Raw genomic sequence first — 20,000 nt, 5'->3', positions numbered from 1 at the left:
CACTGCTTCCAAAGCTGAGGAAGTAAGCAATGGTTTTTTTTATAATGGTATTTGCAGTGATGTAGATGCAGGACTGGTCAAAGCTACCAGTGACTTAAATGTTGATCATGTGACTAACAACGATTCTCTCGTAGAATCTCCTTCAGCGAATGAAAACTCAAAACTAAAGTATTTAGATCGTAGAGAAGAAATATCCCCTAGCAGTGATTATGACACATCAGAGATGTTTGATTCAGGCCTCATGTCAGGTGATCTTAGTATTTCTACCCCCATATCAGAAACTTCGCATGAGTTTGACCATGAAAGTTTAGATCAATCCGATTTAGAATATGTTGCTCATAGCCAGTCTGATGTAACTAGAGTAGAAAAACCTGAAAGTGGCAGTGGTGGGGCTTTAGATTTAGGAGTAACTCAAGTCTCTGAAGACAATTACAGTACTGACATCTGTGAAAGTTCTATAACTGTCTCAAGAGATGACGTATCTTCAGGCTTAGATTCCCTACAAGGAGACCAGATAAGGTTTAGTCAAGAAATGTCTAGTCTAGTTATAAAGGATGGTTCTCTTTTGGACCAAGCTACATTACAAGCCACTAACACAAAAGAGTCTGATCCTTTATCCTTTCAAGAATCTTCAGTTAGCCCAATTTTAAAACAACCCCTAAAAATACAAAGTTTAGATGGAGAAGAAACTGAAGATTATGAATTAGAACATACAGGTGAAAAACTGAATTCGCTAGGAGCTAAAGATGTTGTTTCTAGAAGAGACACAAACGTACAAAAATATGAGGAACTGAAAAGTTCTGAGAAGCTAATACCTGTTGAAGCTGATACCAACATTAGCCTACTCGACTCTGACAGAACACAAAAAACTACCCAAGAAATTGTCACAAGTGGAGAGGCTGCAGAAGCTTCTTTACAATCTACAGGTAAGCCAGAAGAGACCAAAACTTCAGACACTGTAGATGCCCAATTTAGCAGGTCTGATTTGGTCACTAATGTTTCCTCTCATACAGAAACATCTAGAGATGAGAGTGAATTAAACAACTTTGAATATATTTCAGTTGATCAAAAAACTGATATGAAAATGACTGACACCACTAGTTCCATCTTAGTAAATCAGTCAGATAATATTCCTCAGTGGACTAATTTGGAGGACAAAACTTACCAAGTGTCCTCTAATCTTGATGACACTCAAACCCTACAACCACACCAATATATTACTGAAATATTATATGATATATGTCCTGTAACTAAAATGACATCAATAAGCAAGGACATTATGACAAGCAAAGCTGGTTTAACCCAGCCAGAGACAAAAACATCATCAGAACCAGAAAATAATAGGCTTCCATCACACTCAGAGGAAGTTACTTTGAATGTTTCAACTGGATTTGATGGGAGATCTAGTCCCATTGACCAAACTGTACAACCACATTCAGATTCTGTAACTTCAAATTTAGATACAGAATATAATGAGGTTTGGACAAAGTTTTATTCTCCGCTTGAGGAGGATAATGACTGGAATGAAAAGCCATGTCTTACTCTGAAAGAACCAAGTAAAGACAATAATGACACCATGACATACTTACTGAAAGACGATTCTACACAATCTGAACCTTTGGAAAATGAAATAGAGCAAGAAGACATTTGGAAAATGTTTTACAATCCAATATCCAACAAGGATTGGGAAGAGAAAGCTTTGAAAATAACCAGAGACAATGAAATTTGGAGGAAATTTTATGAAACAGATGAGAATACAGATGATTATAAATCACTGATTGACAGAAATCAATATAGCACTGATTGGAAATACACTGTGTCTGAACCACTTGAAGAAGATCGAAAAGATCATTATATATGGTCAAGATTTTATTCATCAGAAGATAGTTTCAAAGGTGTTGGAGACACGAAAACATCTGAAAGAAGAAAAGATCCTCAGGTTACAAAAGTTGAAAGTGACAGCCAGATAGGTGATAAGATCACTTCAGGAGTTGTCGAGTGCTCATCTCAAGGAACACAAGAACTGCTTGGCATTCATCACAGTGAAGTAAACAACATCACAACACAGGTGTTAATGGATGGAGATGATTCCCAAGACCCTGAAAGTTCTGGGAAAACAGTTCATTCTGTAGATAGAGAAATAAATACTAACAAATCTCATGAAATTTTCAAGAATGAAAATGTTTTAGATCCTTCTAAAAATGGAAACAAAGATGCAGTTACAGATGAGAAAAATCTTGAATATTCAGCTCTTGAAGAGGATAATGACTGTGAAGAGAAAGATCCGTCCAAACTACAAGTAGTTGAATATCATCAATTACCAGTGCAGACGTTCTTAGAATCTTGGAAAGACACTGCATCAGATCCTCTTGAAGATGCTGATATTCTAACTAGAAATGCCGAAATACCAAACTATGACACCATTGACGATGGGAAAAACATAAATACTGTGATATATTCAAACATTCCAGACATTAGTACTCCCACTTCTGAAAATGTTATCAGGGAAGTAGGTGTTTCTAAGGTGATGTCTGTGCAAATTGACAACTTGGAATATTCAGCTCTTGAAGAGGATAATGACTGGGACGAAAAAGGCCCCACATTATTTCAGGTAAAGCATCCAGATGAAAAACCTGTGGAGACTTTCTTGGAATCTTGGACAGACACTGTGTCAGATCCTCTCGAAGATGCTGATATTCTGAGCACTGAAGACCACACACCTGATGACGGAAAAACCAAAGACCAAAATGTTAGTACAAAAAGTATTGATGTGAAGAAATTGGAATCAATATCTACATCAGAGAATATTGTCCACGAGAGTGTTGGTGATGATGTGACATCTGTCAGAATTGAACCATCAGATTACAACTTGGAATATTCAGCTCTTGAAGAGGATAATGACTGGAAGGAGAAAGATCCAACTTTGGTTCAGGTAAGAACAAAAGTGGAAGAACCTGCAAAGACTTTCTTAGAATCTTGGAAAGATACTGTGTCAGATCCTCTCGAAGATGCTGATATTCTGAGCACTGAAGACCAAACACCTGATGATATAAAACCCAAAGACCAAAATATTGACACAAAAGGTATTGACGTGAAGAAATTGGAATCAATATCTACATCAGAGAATATTGTCCACGAGAGTGTTGGTGATGATGTGACATCAGTCACAATTGAACCATCAGATGACAACTTGGAATATTCAGCTCTTGAAGAGGATAATGACTGGAAGGAGAAAGATCCCACTTTGGTTCAGGTAAGAACAAAAGTGGAAGAACCTGCAAAGACTTTCTTAGAATCTTGGAAAGATACTGTGTCAGATCCTCTCGAAGATGCTGATATTCTGAGCACTGAAGACCAAACACCTGATGATGTAAAACCCAAAGACCAAAATATTGACACAAAAGGTATTGACGTGAAGAAATTGGAATCAATATCTACATCAGAGAATATTGTCCACGAGAGTGTTGGTGATGATGTGACATCAGTCACAATTGAACCATCAGATGACAACTTGGAATATTCAGCTCTTGAAGAGGATAATGACTGGAAGGAGAAAGATCCCACTTTGGTTCAGTTAAGAACAAAAGTGGAAGAACCTGCAAAGACTTTCTTAGAATCTTGGAAAGATACTGTGTCAGATCCTCTCGAAGATGCTGATATTCTGAGCACTGAAGACCAAATACCTGATGATGTAAAACGCAAAGACCAAAATATTGACACAAAAGGTATTGACGTGAAGAAATTGGAATCAATATCTACATCAGAGAATATTGTCCACGAGAGTGTTGGTGATGATGTGACATCAGTCACAATTGAACCATCAGATGACAACTTGGAATATTCAGCTCTTGAAGAGGATAATGACTGGAAGGAGAAAGATCCCACTTTGGTTCAGGTAAGAACAAAAGTGGAAGAACCTGCAAAGACTTTCTTAGAATCTTGGAAAGATACTGTGTCAGATCCTCTCGAAGATGCTGATATTCTGAGCACTGAAGACCAAACACCTGATGATATAAAACCCAAAGACCAAAATATTGACACAAAAGGTATTGACGTGAAGAAATTGGAATCAATATCTACATCAGAGAATATTGTCCACGAGAGTGTTGGTGATGATGTGACATCAGTCACAATTGAACCATCAGATTACAACTTGGAATATTCAGCTCTTGAAGAGGATAATGACTGGAAGGAGAAAGATCCCACTTTGGTTCAGGTAAGAACAAAAGTGGAAGAACCTGCAAAGACTTTCTTAGAATCTTGGAAAGACACTGTGTCAGATCCTCTCGAAGATGCTGATATTCTGAGCACTGAAGACCAAATACCTGATGATGTAAAACGCAAAGACCAAAATATTGACACAAAAGGTATTGACGTGAAGAAATTGGAATCAATATCTACATCAGAGAATATTGTCCACGAGAGTGTTGGTGATGATGTGACATCAGTCACAATTGAACCATCAGATGACAACTTGGAATATTCAGCTCTTGAAGAGGATAATGACTGGAAGGAGAAAGATCCCACTTTGGTTCAGGTAAGAACAAAAGTGGAAGAACCTGCAAAGACTTTCTTAGAATCTTGGAAAGATACTGTGTCAGATCCTCTCGAAGATGCTGATATTCTGAGCACTGAAGACCAAACACCTTATGATGTAAAACCCAAAGACCAAAATATTGACACAAAAGGTATTGACGTGAAGAAATTGGAATCAATATCTACATCAGAGAATATTGTCCACAAGAGTGTTGGTGAGGATGTGACATCAGTCACAATTGAACCATCAGATTACAACTTGGAATATTCTGCTCTTGAAGAGGATAATGACTGGAAGGAGAAAGATCCCACTTTGGTTCAGGTAAGAACAAAAGTGGAAGAACCTGCAAAGACTTTCTTAGAATCTTGGAAAGACACTGTGTCAGATCCTCTTGAAGATGCTGATATTCTTAGTTCTGAAGACCAAATATCTGGTGATGTAAAACCCAAAGACCAAGATGCAGATTTACCATCTGCATCTCACCACAAAGATGTCACAGATTCTTCTGAAGAGAAGACAACCCATGAGGAAACAGATGTTTGGTCAATGTTTTATACACCTATGACACCTAGAGAAGATGACAATAACTTGAAATATTCAGTTCTTGAAGAGGATAATGATTGGGAAGAGAAAGATGCCACTTTAGTTCAGGTAACAAGTGAAGTAGAAGAACCTATACAGACATTCCTGGAATCTTGGAAAGATACTGCATCAGATCCTCTTGAAGACGCTGATATTCTCAGTACTGAAGACCAAATACCTGATGATGGAAAACCCAAAGACCAAGGTCTTGATACAAAAAATATTGCTACAAATAAATTGGAATGTATATCTACATCTGAGAGTATTGTCCGAGAGAGTGTTGGTGATGATGTGACATCTGTCAGAATTGAACCATCAGATTACAACTTGGAATATTCAGCTCTTGAAGAGGATAACGACTGGAAGGAGAAAGATCCCACTTTAGTCCAGGTAAGAACAAAAGTGGAAGAACCTGTGCAGACTTTCTTAGAATCTTGGAAAGATACTGCATCAGATCCTCTCGAAGATGCTGATATTCTGAGCACTGAAGAACAAATACCTGATGATGTAAAAACCAAGCAGCAAAATATTGACACAAAAGGTATTGATGTGAAGAAATTGGAATCAATATTTATGTCTGAGAATATTGTCCACGAGAGTGTTGGTGATGATGTGACATCTGTCAGAATTGAACCATCAGATGACAACTTGGAATATTCAGCTCTTGAAGAGGATAATGACTGGAAGGAGAAAGATCCCACTTTAGTTCAGGTAAGACCAAAAGTGGAAGAACCTGCAAAGACTTTCTTAGAATCTTGGAAAGACACTGTGTCAGATCCTCTCGAAGATGCTGATATTCTAAGTACTGATGATTCTGACAATTTTATGCAATCTAGACATGCAGAGGTTGTTGCTAAATCTTCAACTTTTCCTATTAAGAGAAATTGGGATTCCGATGACAACATTTATGTGTCTGTTGATGACATTGAAAATGAACTTGGTATAACAGAAGTAACTAGAAAATTACCATCTATATCTCACCACAAAATTGTCACAGAATCTTCTGACATATTGTTAGGTTCTTCTAATTCTGGTGGGAAACATCAAGCACCTTCTCGAGATATTGAAGAAAATAGGAAAGAGAGTAATTCTGAAAAGGGAGAGATATCTGATGACAAAACATCTGCTGAAAATAACATCAGTGGTAGACATTTTGATCTTTCTCTCCTGTCAGACTCAATGCTTCAAGACAAAACATTAATATCTCAGAATATTTCTTTTACAGATGAATACAGTATTGATAGACGTGAGTCTTTTCTAATACCTGATACCAATTTCCGCACAATTGAACGAAGTTCCAAAAGTATTTCCGAAGATTTTATGAAGCCTCATGGATTCTTCCAGTCAGATACCACAAGTGAATCCAAAAGCATTGATCATATTGATGATTCACCTTCCAAACCTGAAGGTTCTTTGATTAAAGACACTGATATCAAGAAAATGACATGTGACACCATCCAATTGGATGAAGAACCTTCAGGAAAAGCAGATGAAATAAAAACTTTGGAAGAAGAGTCTGATGAGAAAGGTGACGATTATGATGATCAAGATGATGATGATATATGGTTGACTATGCTTTCTACTTCTCCAGAAAATGGTGAGATGGAAGAGTATGACAAGAATGAGGAAGTGATGTCTGATAATGACGACTCATCTACTGACAAAGAAACTAGCAGTCATTATGAATATCAAGATTCAAATGCAATAGATACACAAACTAGTGTCTTTGAGAAAACATCTGTACATCAGACAACTGAAGATGGGAAACTATTCTCAGAGAAAGAAATTGTTGAAAGAGAACATCAGGATTTATGTCACAAACAGACAACGGAAGACAGTGAATATTCAGATAAGGAAGATGCCGAATTTGTTGATGCAGAAGAGGAGCTTAAAATGGAGTTTGTTGATGCAGAGGATGGTAGTGAAACAGAAGAAAATACTTCATACACTAAAGTGGATTATTCAGCTCTTGAAGAGGATAATGGCTTGAAAGAGAAAGACCCAACTTTAGCTCAGGAAAGACCAGAAGATGAAGAGCCTGCGGAAACTTCCTTACAATCTTGTGAAGATATAGTGTCAGGTCATCTTAAAGATGTTGATATTCTAAGAACTGAAGATCATCAAATATCTGGTGATTTAAATACCAAGGGACAAGATTTTGAAACAAAGGCTTTTGGTAGATTGACTTCTGAAAATGTAGGCAGAGAGAGATTTGATGATCATGATGTGACATCAGTGAAAATTGAACCATCAGATGACAACTTGGAATATTCGGCTCTTGAAGAGGATAATGATTGGGAAGAGAAAGATCCCACTTTAGTCCAGGTAAGAACAAAAGTGGAAGAACCTGTGCAGACTTTCTTAGAATCTTGGAAAGATACTGCATCAGATCCTCTCGAAGATGCTGATATTCTGAGTACTGAAGAACAAATACCTGATGATGTAAAAACCAAGCAGCAAAATATTGACACAAAAGGTATTGATGTGAAGAAATTGGAATCAATATTTATGTCTGAGAATATTGTCCATGAGAGTGTTGGTGATGATGTGACAACATTCAGAATTGAACCATCAGATGACAACTTGGAATATTCAGCTCTTGAAGAGGATAATGACTGGAAGGAGAAAGATCCCACTTTAGTTCAGGTAAGACCAAAAGTGGAAGAACCTGCAAAGACTTTCTTAGAATCTTGGAAAGACACTGTGTCAGATCCTCTCGAAGATGCTGATATTCTCAGTATTGATGATTCTGACAACAATGTGATACACTCAAGACATACAGAAGTTGTTGCTAAATCTTCAACTGTTTCTTGTACAAAACAATGGGATTCCGATGACAACATCTATGTGTCTGTTAATGACATTGAAAAGGAACTTGGTATACCAGACAAAACTAGGGATTTACCATCTGCATCTCACTACAAAGATGTCACAGATTCTTCTGAAGAGAAGGCAACCCATGATGAAACAGATGTTTGGTCAATGTTTTATACACCTATGACACCTAGAGAAGATGACAATAACTTGGAATATTCAGCTCTTGAAGAGGATAATGATTGGGAAGAGAAAGATGCCACTTTAGTTCAGGTAACAAGTGAAGTAGAAGAACCTATACAGACATTCCTGGAATCTTGGAAAGATACTGCATCAGATCCTCTTGAAGACGCTGATATTCTCAGTACTGAAGACCAAATACCTGATGATGGAAAACCCAAAGACCAAGGTCTTGATACCAAAAACATTACTACAAAGAAATTGGAATGTATATCTACCTCTGAGAGTATTGTCCGAGAGAGTGTTGGTGATGATGTGACATCACTCAGAATTGAACCATCAGATTACAACTTGGAATATTCAGCTCTTGAAGAGGATAATGACTGGAAGGAGAAAGATCCCACTTTAGTTCAGGTAAGAACAAAAGTGGAAGAACCTGCAAAGACTTTCTTGGAATCTTGGAAAGATACTGTGTCAGATCCTCTCGAAGATGCTGATATTCTGAGCACTGAAGACCAAACACCTGATGATGTAAAACCTAAAGACCAAAATGTTGACACTAAAGTTATTGCTACAAAGAAATTGGAATGTTTATCTACATCTGAGAGTATTGTCCGAGAGAGTGTTGGTGATGATGTGACATCTGTCAGAATTGAACCATCAGATTACAACTTGGAATATTCAGCTCTTGAAGAGGATAATGACTGGAAGGAGAAAAGTCTCACTTCAGTGCAAGTAAAACATCCAGTTGAAGAACCTGTGCAGACTTTCATGGAATCATGGAAAGATACTGTCTCTGATCCTCTTGAAGATGCTGATATTCTAAGTACTGAGGATTCTGACAATGTGATACAATCTAGACATACAGAAGTTGTGCCAAAGTCTTCAGCTGTTCCGTGTAAGGAAGAATGGGACGCTGGTGACGACATTTATGTGTCTGTTGATGACATTGAAAATGAACTTTCTATAACAGAAAGAACTAAAGACTTGCATTCTGCATCTCACCAAAAAAATGTTACAGACTCTTCTGAAGAGAAGACAGCAAAGACATCTGATGATGAAACCGATGTTTGGTCGATGTTTTATACACCTATAACACCTGGTGGAGACGATGATAACTTGGAATATTCAGCTCTTGAAGAGGATAATGACAAGGAAGAGAAAGATCTCACTTTAGTCCAGGTAAGAACAAAAGTGGAAGAGCCTGTGCAGACATTTTTGGAATCTGGGAAAGATACTGCATCAGATCCTCTTGAAGATGCTGATATACTCAGTACTGAAGACCAAATACCTGATGATGGAAAACCCAAAGACCAAGGTCTTGATACAAAAAATATTGCTACAAATAAATTGGAATGTATATCTACCTCTGAGAATATTGTCCACGAGAGTGTTGGTGATGATGTAACATCAGTCAGAATTGAACCATCAGATGACAACTTGGAATATTCAGCTCTTGAAGAGGATAATGACTGGAAGGAGAAAGATCCCACTTTAGTTCAGGTAAGACCAAAAGTGGAAGAACCTGCAAAGACTTTCTTAGAATCTTGGAAAGATACAGTGTCAGATCCTCTCGAAGATGCTGATATTCTGAGCACTGAAGACCACACACCTGATGACGGAAAAACCAAAGACCAAAATGTTGACACTAAAGTTATTGCTACAAAGAAATTGGAATGTTTATCTACATCTGAGAGTATTGTCCGAGAGAGTGTTGGTGATGATGTGACATCAGTCAGAATTGAACCATCAGATTACAACTTGGAATATTCAGCTCTTGAAGAGGATAATGACTGGCAAGAGAAAAGTTTCACTTCAATGCAAGTAAAACATCCAGTTGAAGAACCTGTGCAGACTTTCATGGAATCATGGAAAGATACTGTCTCTGATCCTCTTGAAGATGCTGATATTCTAAGTACTGAGGATTCTGACAATGTGATACAATCTAGACATACAGAAGTTGTGCCAAAGTCTTCAGCTGTTCCGTGTAAGGAAGAATGGGACGCTGGTGACGACATTTATGTGTCTGTTGATGACATTGAAAATGAACTTTTTATAACAGAAAGAACTAAAGACTTGCATTCTGCATCTCACCAAAAAAATGTTACAGACTCTTCTGAAGAGAAGACAGCAAAGACATCTGATGATGAAACCGATGTTTGGTCGATGTTTTATACACCTATAACACCTGGTGGAGACGATGATACCTTGGAATATTCAGCTCTTGAAGAGGATAATGACAAGGAAGAGAAAGATCTCACTTTAGTCCAGGTAAGAACAAAAGTGGAAGAGCCTGTGCAGACATTTTTGGAATCTGGGAAAGACGCTGTGTCAGATCCTCTCGAAGATGCTGATATTCTAAGAACTGATGATTCTGACAATGTGATACAATCTAGAGACATAGAAGTCATCCCAATGTCCTCAACTGTTCCATGTAATGATAAATGCGACATTGGTGATGACATCTATGTGTCTGTTGATGACATTGAAAATGAACTTGGTATAATTGAAGGTACTATGGATTTACCATCTGCATCTCACCATAATGAGGCAACAGATTCATCTGAAGCAAAGACAACTAGTGATGAAAATGATGTTTGGTCAATGTTTTATACACCTGTGACACCTGGTGAAGAAGATGACAACTTGGAATATTCAGCTCTTGAAGCGGATAATGATTGGGAAGAGAAAGATCCCACTCTTGTTCAGGTAAGAACAAAAGTGGAAGAACCTGCAAAGACTTTCTTAGAATCTTGGCAAGATAATGTGTCTGATCCTCTCGAAGATGCTGATATTCTCAGTACTGAAGAACAAATATTTGATGATATAAAACCCAAAGACCAAAATGTTGATACTAAAAACATTGCTACAAAGAAAGTGGAATGTATATCTACTTCTGAGAATATTGTCCAAGTGAGTGTTGGTGATGATGTGACAACATTCAGAATTGAACCATCAGATGACAACTTGCAATATTCAGCTCTTGAAGAGGATAATGATTGGGAAGAGAAAGATCCCACTTTAGTTCAGGTAAGAACAAAAGTGGAAGAACCTGCAAAGACTTTCTTGGAATCTTGGCAAGATACTGTGTCTGATCCTCTCGAAGATGCTGATATTCTAAGTACTGAAGACCAAATATCTGGTGATGTGGAAACCAAAGAGTTTTCTACATCTGGAGGAAAAGAACATCGCATGAAACATTTAGCTCTTGAAGAGGTTAGTGACTGTGAAGATAATGTACCTATGGACTCTTCAGTAGAACATCATGAAATACTTGAATATGATTCAATTAGTGATAGTGAAAATGAAGAGAATTATTCACCACCTTTACAATTTTCAGCTGACAACGACTGCCATTTAACCCAACTGAACCATGGTTTTGCGGGAAAAAAATCTTTAGTTACAAAAGCTGTAAATACTGATGATAATGAAGTTTGGAATATGTATTTTACTTCCCATCAAAAAGACAGTGAATATGCAGAAATAGAGAAGTATCCACTGGAAGATGTGGAAAGCGTTAAGCTTCGACTCAATTCCAGGATGGACGATTTCTCCAAAGGTAGTCTTCACAGTGAGCCATCTTCCAGAGAAACATCCACCTCCCCGCTGTCTTTTGAGCAACTCAAGGAAACAGCATCAGATATTGATTACAGCATTGATCACAGAGAAGATTTTAACTGGGAACTGCGAGAACAAATTGCTAGTAACCTATCTCTGCAAGATAAAAGCTATTGTTATCGAGACCAGCCTGAATTTTTCTCTGGTAGTCTTGACTCTTGGGCGAGTTCAACTGGAACAATGTTCACAGCAACTCCTGGCTATCTCAGTTCAACATGCCTGTCTGACAATGAAAATACGCCACTTATGTCCAACTCTGATGATGAATATCTTGATGCTAAGGATATATTTTTTGAAGATGAACCACATGTGAAAGTTGATATTCCATACACACATGACACTCAGTCTGAAGTAAATGAATCCATTACTCTATTTTTACCAACGGATGAAGAGACTACAAAAACTTTAAATAAAGCTGAACAAGAAAAAGCAGAAGCTCTTCAGCGCAAACATATAATAGAAGAAGAGATATCTTTGCTTCTCAGTGAAATTGTAGCTATGGCATCAGAAGGAACCAAACGAACAGAAAAGGCAAACCTTTCTGAGCAAGATGTCAAAGCTGAAGGAACTAAAATCTCTCAAAAAATTACAGAAATCATTCAAGGAATGGTCCACTCAAATGAAAACATGGAAGGAAAAGTAGCAAAAGACATTAATGCCATCATTCCCCAGGATGCAAATCTTACAGAAGTTCAAGATACCATGAGATCCACAGAAGTGATGGACAACCAAGAAACTTACTCTGATGAATTAGTTGTACCTAGTGAAACAGAAACAAAATATGTAAATCTTGAGGTAACTGAACAAATGGAGCAGAAATTACAAAATGTTGCTTCACTTTACTCCAACTATGCTGAAGACATTCCAGACACACAGTTAATGCTGAAATTGGAGACTCTGTACTTCATTGAAAAAATGGGAAAAAACAAGGACAAAGATAATCTTGATACACAGGGAAATCTTCAAAGCTCTAAATTTGTCACTAGTATAGAATCTACTTGTGATAAAAACATAAAACACCAAGATAATCAACATGTAGACAATTTTAAGTCCAGTGAGTTTTCTGAACTCTCTACAGATCAGCATCAAGAAACAGACCAATCAACAGAGGTTCAGTCAAAGTCTTCAGCCAATGAAAATGAAGAAATCTTTGCTAATGTCCTGATGGTTGAATTGCCAATTACTGAAGAACTCCATGTCAGCGATGAACATCTAGATAGTTCAGAAAGTTCCATTAATAGAACCAAGGATAGTGAAAACTGTAGGTTTACAAGCACACTGGAATTACAACTACCAAACACTGGCGTTTCTGATACAACTAAATTGCAAAATCAGCGCTCAAGTGCCAAAAAGGATGGTTTAACATCACGTTCAAAACGATCAAAATCAAAGCTGTCTCCTGGAGACAGAATTGCTCGGAGGTGGCGTAAAAAGTCCCCGCATCGTAATTATTCAAATGCCTTGTTTATTAATGTACCTAATTATTCTGAGTCTTCAGAGGAGGAAATGAGTAAAGATGTTGAAGAGAGTCAATTGGATAATGAGGAATGCAAAATGGCATTGAAACATCACCGACTTAGTGAATCAGGATTTCCAATAGAAACTCACAGTGAACTACTGAAACGCTTATCCTCAATGGAATCTGATTGCTCATCAACATCTTCATATGAAGGCTTCCGTTGCACACTGCACACCTTTGTGCCTGACTATGACATGAAAAACTACCATAACATATTTGTCATACCAAAGAGGTACGGAACTTTCTCAACTGAAGTAAACATGAATATTGCTGAACCCAAGGAAACAAATCTCCTTGATGAAAGTTCACCATCAAAGAAGACTGTAAAATCTAGTGTGACATTAGCAAACTCTCCTGAAGAAGTTTTATGCACAATAGCAAAATCTCCTTCTGAACATACAACCACTTCAGACAACTTTGAATCAAAAAGAAAAGAATCAGTTGAAGAGGAGACAACTATCATTGTAAAAAATACTGATGAGGAGAAACTAAGTGATAAGAGCAATGATCGTAGAGATTCTGTTGTCATTGACTTCACAGCAGATGAAAGAAGGAATGACAGAATGTCATACTTTACTGAAGAACAAATTCAAGATATGCTTCAGAAAGTAAATCAAAAAGGATCTGTTACACAATATTCAAAGTCAGGTTACCAAACTGATTGCTACTCTTTCATCAAGGAAAATGAATTCCGATATGGTACCAGTAACTATCCCAGTCTGATGAATTATCCATCTCAAGCAGAACCTTATTGGCAAACTAAATCTTCTGATCCTGAAAAAACCATGCTACTTACTTATTCTGAAATGCTCTTGTCATCTGATATCATTAGTAGTAAGGCAGAAAATGCTCATGAAATAGCTGATAATGATAGCAACATCATCAATGATGACACCGAAAAGCCAACAGATGTGCTGGATTCAACAGATATGGAAAAACTTCGCAGGGAATCACAAGAACTCACACAAACATCAGAACAACTCGCTATTGACTTGTCATCTCTGCTTTCAGTTGATAGTTCAGAGATTTCTGATGAACTGTCACAGAACTATGTTACAAAGCGACCGAAATCACCAGAAGATCATTCAGAGTCTTCACAGGAAACATCCTCCTCTGATTCTGATGGGGATTATCCATCAAATCAACATCTTATTCTGGAATTTGGTGGAGAAATTGATGTAAGCAATAAATGTACTAAGCTTCCATCAGCAAACATTTCATCAGATGAGACCAACTTGCAAACCCAGTCTGATGATGTTAGTATGAAATCTGAAGATGTTATAAGTGAGACAGATAAAACAGCATTAACTGAAGCAAATCTATCTGAAGAGATTATTGCTACTGTTCCTGACTCGGCTGATGGGAAACCTGTCCATGTTGACAATTTTCCAGAACACTCTGAATATCTCAGTTCTCAAGCTACAGAAGAAATCTCTGAAGAGAATTCCATTATAGAAATTGTTGAAGATCACACAGAAGGTCCTAATGACAAAATGTTTGATGATGTTTCAGAATTTGTTGATAGAAAAGAAGTTTTCTTTGGAACTATGCGTCAACAGATTGATAAACCATTGTTGAGCTACAGTCTTCCAGTTAACACCAGTCTAGCTGAATCTAGTTCCTCTTTACATGATGGGGCTGATTGTGAAACTTCTAAAGAGACTGTAAGTTCGGATGTTGATATATTCCAGATGAAGTTATTAAATAGAGAATTGTGTGAAACTAACGAGTTGAATGCCATCCAACATGAAGAATTGAATGAACCACAAGCTAAGGAGTTAGATAATGTCAGTGTTTTGGAATCGGTAGGAAAAGAATTTGAATTTACCTCAGCTAGCTCTTTTGAAGAAAGTAGCGTAAGTATTCCTGAAAATTCTTTGGCTGAGAAATCAGTGCCTGTTAAAGACCATTCTGAAGAGGAAATTATGCCAGTTACTTTTGATGAAGTTAAATCTAACTTTACTGAAGAAACATCAACAAAAAAGCCAGAGGACATTTCTAATGCTGAATTCTCAGAAACAGATATTGGCAAGTTTTCACCAGGAAGTAATGAGGTAGAACTGGAGCTACAAAAACCTCCTGAAAACATTCTGCAATTATCGGAACAATTTTATAAAGAATGTTTTGGAAATGAATCAAGTTATGTTATGACTGAATTCCCAGAAGAACTAAGAAGTCGAGAAGAATATAGTGTTATTCTTACAGACAAACATTTGGCAACATTTGATGAAAATCAAAGACAAGAGACAGACATCTGTAGAAATTACAGTACTGAGAAAGACCAGTTCTTGAAAGAAACTGATGCTGACGCAAAGAGTACTGGCATCAAGAGCAAAAAGAAAAAGAAACAGAAGAAAAAACCAAGATTCTTTGCTCTTGATAATGAAATGCTGATGCAGTTTGTTGAAACAACAGCAGAATTATCCAAGGAATCTGAGTTTGATTCTTCAGGTGTGGATCAAAATGACAGTGCTGTAACTAAAAGCCAAATGGAAATACAATCATTGGCTGAGCTAGAAACAGAAGAATCTTTGAAAGAATTACCACCAACTAGCTTAGCAGCTGAAGACAAATTTGAAATATCTGAGGATACTTTAAAAACAGAGAGTAAAATCAATTCAGTAACAGAAGAACCGCGTTTGTCACATGACGCTGACTTTGTCGATGCAATTACTGAACAGGAGTCTTCAACTGAATTACTAGACCCTGAATTTACTCCAAATGTCATCAAAGAAAATGCTAAAATAGAAGAAATTGAGCAGACTGTAAATAAATTAGTTGTCAGTCCATGTAAAGAAATGTTTACTCACGAAACTGAGATCTCAAGTATAGAATGCAAAGTCAGTGAAATTACCAGTGAACCATTGAATGACAACACAATCAACATTAAGTATTCAGATGAAGTTGGCTTTGATTTGGCCTCTGTCCAACAACCTGAAGCTTTTGTGAATGTAGCTGACACTGAGCCTTATTGCCAGCTTCTCAAAGAACAAACAGACATAGGAGTCATTGAACATTCATCTGTTGACCAGTTAGAGAAAAAGGAAGAGCAGAGTAAAAATGTGGATCTTGTTAAACATGTTGAGATTTCAGATGTTCAGGAAACATTTACAGAGTCATCCAATGTTAATTTAACTGCTGAATGGGACAATGCAACTCAGCTAGAAATAGAGCATAGGTCATGTCTGTTAAAAACAGAGGAGAGTCCAGATCAACTGGAAATAAAGGAAAGTACATGCTTGTTGAAGACAACAGAAGATACAGCTCTGTCAAAGACAGAGGAAAGTACAACTCAGACGGAGATAAAGGATAGTAGTCCAGCTCAAATGGAATCAGAAATATTTAGCAAATCATCTCCAGAAAAAATAGAACTGAAAACAGATATTACAGAGGTGGAGCAAAAGCAGCTAGAGGTTAAATGTGGTGAATCCACCGTTACTGCTAGTCCTACCTTCCCTGTTCAGTCAACTGTGACTGCAGGCGATGTAAGTATAAATGCACCTGAGGAAGAAAAGCCAAAGAAGAAACGAAAGAAAAGGCGATCCCCATATTTATATGGCTATGGTGATGACTCAGTCAATTCATCTGATTTTATAGAACCCGTAATAAGCGATCCTGATGTCAGCCAACATATACTTCCTGCACTTGCAGAAACTGTTTCATCTTGCACTGACACTACTGCTTTGAAGTCAACAGAGAGCAAATCCTCCCCTGAAACAATAACTGATAAAGACATCGATGCTACCCCTAATGAGAATCAAGTGAAGGAAGCAACTCCTGAGATTAAAGATCCTGTTTCCACACGTGAACCTATGGATGTTACTTGCACAAAATGTTCTCCTGAAGAAGAGACTGACAAAGACATCCATCCAAAGAAAAAGAAGAAAAAGAAAAAGAAGTCATCTTTAAAAGATGAAAATGAAGCAACATCAGAACAGAAGAAGTCTAACCAGTCTTCCAAGAAAGATAAAGAATCATTTTCTAAAGAAAAAACACCAGACACTCTTTGCAAAGATGGAGCCTTAGACCAGAAGTACAAATCTCTTGCTGCAAATTCCAGTAATATCAAAAGTCAGGAGGGAGATGATCAGATTCCACTGGTGAAAGAATTGAAAGATTCAGAAGCTACCAAATCTCAAGATGACTATCCTAAAACTGACAGACAGTTATCTTCAGAGGAAGAACTTCAGAAAGAGTTTGTTGTGGAGAGCAATGAAGAAAGAACAGACGAGTGTGTGTACAGTCTGCTCCCATCTGAAACTGAAATTGATGTGACTACCCATCAAGCTAGTATGCTGGAAGATGTTAAAGGAGAAATGATTGTCGAGAACATTCACAAAACTGCTCAGAAAGAAAATAAACCTTGTTCTTTGGTACAAGCAAAAGTAGAGCAACTATCCAGAAGTGAAGAGGGGAATAATTTGGCCTTTGCACAAGAGAAAACACATTCATCAGCTATTGTTAAGGAGGATTTAGATGAAAGTTATTTAGAACTTGAACTTTCTAGAAAATCAGTGCTAGATAAGCAAGTTTCAAAATCCATCAGCTCTCCTCCAGAAGGAACAGGTAGTGACAAACATCTGTTATTTTCTGAGGATTTCAAAGATGCTGATTTCAGACTGGCTGAGAAATCTGATAAGAAATCTTTTGTTAGCATTTCTGAATCAAATGAAAATGTACAGTCTGAAATTTTTGATGAAACAAACATTGTAGACAAGGACAATGAAAGCTCTGGCACTTCCAATACAAAAATAGCTTCTTTGGAAAGCAAGAAGAAAAGGCGTTCACCTTTCCCTTACGGTGATGATGAGAAGTCAATATTATCGAAAGGAATTGAAGAATTCTTCCAATCTACTCACAGTAAGGCAACAGAAACAGGTCCTTTATATGTTGACACACCAGCAATGACATCAGAATTAAATGTGGCAAAAACTCCAGATCTCACAATTAGTAATCAGAGCTTTTCCATTAGTGAAGAACTAAAACATAGTCAGGTTATGACAATACCAGGGGACACAAAAAAGAAGAAGAAACAAAAGAAGACATCACAAGTAAAATTCTGTGAAAGTGGCAAAGTCATTCCAGTTCCTCCTGAAAGTTCTTCAGTTGAAACATCAGCCAAGATTTCTGTAGTGGAAGATAAAAATACAGTAGAAATAAAGAAAGATGTTTCCAAGACAGAGAACAAGGTTAGCCAAACTTTGTCGAAAGTTTCTTCAGCAATTTCTAAGAAAGCCCAATCTGTTCTTGAAGACTCTCCAATCCGGAAAAAGAAATCTAGTACGTCAAATGAAGAAAGCTCTGAGGACTCAAAGACTAATGAGAATAATTCTAGTATATTAAAGTTGTCAAAGAAAAAGACAAAACACAAAGAAGTCTCTGCAAAGGAAAATTCCAGTGAATTGTGTCCAAGCAAAGAATCTAAGAATCTCTCAACAGATTCTTCATCCATAACAAGCAGTGAACATTCTCAGAAGAAATTCATTGCTGAAACTGAGAAATTAGTGAAGTTGGAACCTGTCGAAGAGAAAACGACACTTATGTCAATAGCACCTCCAATTTCAAAAATTCCATCAGAAACTGACTCAAAATGTCCAAACAAAGAAAATAAAGAGAAAGAGGAATCATCAACTGGAAAAGTTGCTAAGTCTGTTGTTGATAAAATATCTTCTTTAGTGACATCAATTACCAAACAAGTAACAGATTCACTGGAAGAACTCTCAACACACAAAAAGAAGAAATTAAAGCAGTCATCACTTACGATCCCTGAACTCAAAGAAACAGAGGACAAAAGATCGTTCAAAGAAAGAACGGAATCTTCAAATTCAGAATCAAAGAACAAGTCCAATAAGAAAGTCTTGGACAGTTCCCTGTCCGAGAAATCCATGCGGAAAGTAGGTGAAGCTAATCCAAATTCCAAACAGAAATCTCAGAAAGGGAACTCTTCCAGCAAAGCTTCGCCCCTGTTGTCTAAAAAGAAACAGAAGAGCAAACATTCAAGGGACTCAAAGAACATTCCAGTCAGTCTAATAAAAATTGAATCCCCTTATAGGCAGCATACATACCTGCCACTGATACAACATCTAACTGAAGAGGAAGCAGCTTTCTCGGATACCACACCACTGACAAAGAGGAAGAAGAGGCAGAGAAAAAAGAAGAAGCACCATAATATGTCACAGTTGTCTACTACAACTGAGAGTTCGTGCGAGATAGACACGGCTCTGTGGTTGCACTCCAATAAGTCATCTCGTGACAACAGTAGCCATCAAAGGACCAAAATTCCTCCACGGCCTAAAATCGTTGTTTCTGAGGATACGAGTGCACCTCCACTGCCACTACCTCGTGCGAACTCAACAACACCACCGACAAAGAGAGCAGGTACACCAACATCTCCCTATTTATCAGCTGACTCCTTCAACAATCCACGATCAAGGTCACGCTGCCGGAGGTCACCGGTAAAAGAACTATTGTGGCTTTCGGAACAGGAGATGCTCTCAGACAGGAACGATTCAGACTCTACCAGAAGGGGACGATCACTGAATAATATAAACCGCATCAGCAAAATTAACCTAGCATATATATCAACTGGTACACGTGTAAGAAAAAGAAGAAAAAAGAATATTATTGCGGTCTCTTAATTTAATTTGATTTTTATGTATATATACATATATATATGTATATGTATATATTATATATTACATATATATATATATATATATATATATATATATATATATATATATATATTAT

The 20,000-nt window shown here is 37.3% G+C and overlaps 1 protein-coding gene across 13 annotated transcripts in view; it reads left to right on the top strand.

Moving 5' to 3' along the window:
- The window catches only part of LOC149132790 (uncharacterized), a 168,177-nt gene extending 148,191 nt beyond the window's left edge, over window positions 1-19,986 (top strand). For 11 of the 13 annotated variants that reach the window (XM_089363118.1, XM_089363113.1, XM_089363109.1 and 8 more), the window contains one exon: window positions 1-19,986. This exon is cut by the window's left edge and continues 335 nt beyond it. In XM_089363118.1, coding sequence (XP_089219244.1) covers window positions 1-19,888 — 19,888 coding nt within the window. In that variant the 3' untranslated portion in view covers window positions 19,889-19,986. The other 2 variants (XM_089363120.1, XM_089363119.1) reach the window with 1 other exon arrangement.
- The last annotated feature ends 14 nt before the right edge of the window (window positions 19,987-20,000 follow it).

Source organism: Octopus bimaculoides, chromosome 14 (genome assembly GCF_046866305.1).
Source record: "Octopus bimaculoides isolate indiv1 chromosome 14, ASM4686630v1, whole genome shotgun sequence".
Lineage (NCBI taxonomy): Eukaryota > Metazoa > Mollusca > Cephalopoda > Octopoda > Octopodidae > Octopus > Octopus bimaculoides.
This window is presented reverse-complemented; position numbering and strand designations above follow the sequence as displayed.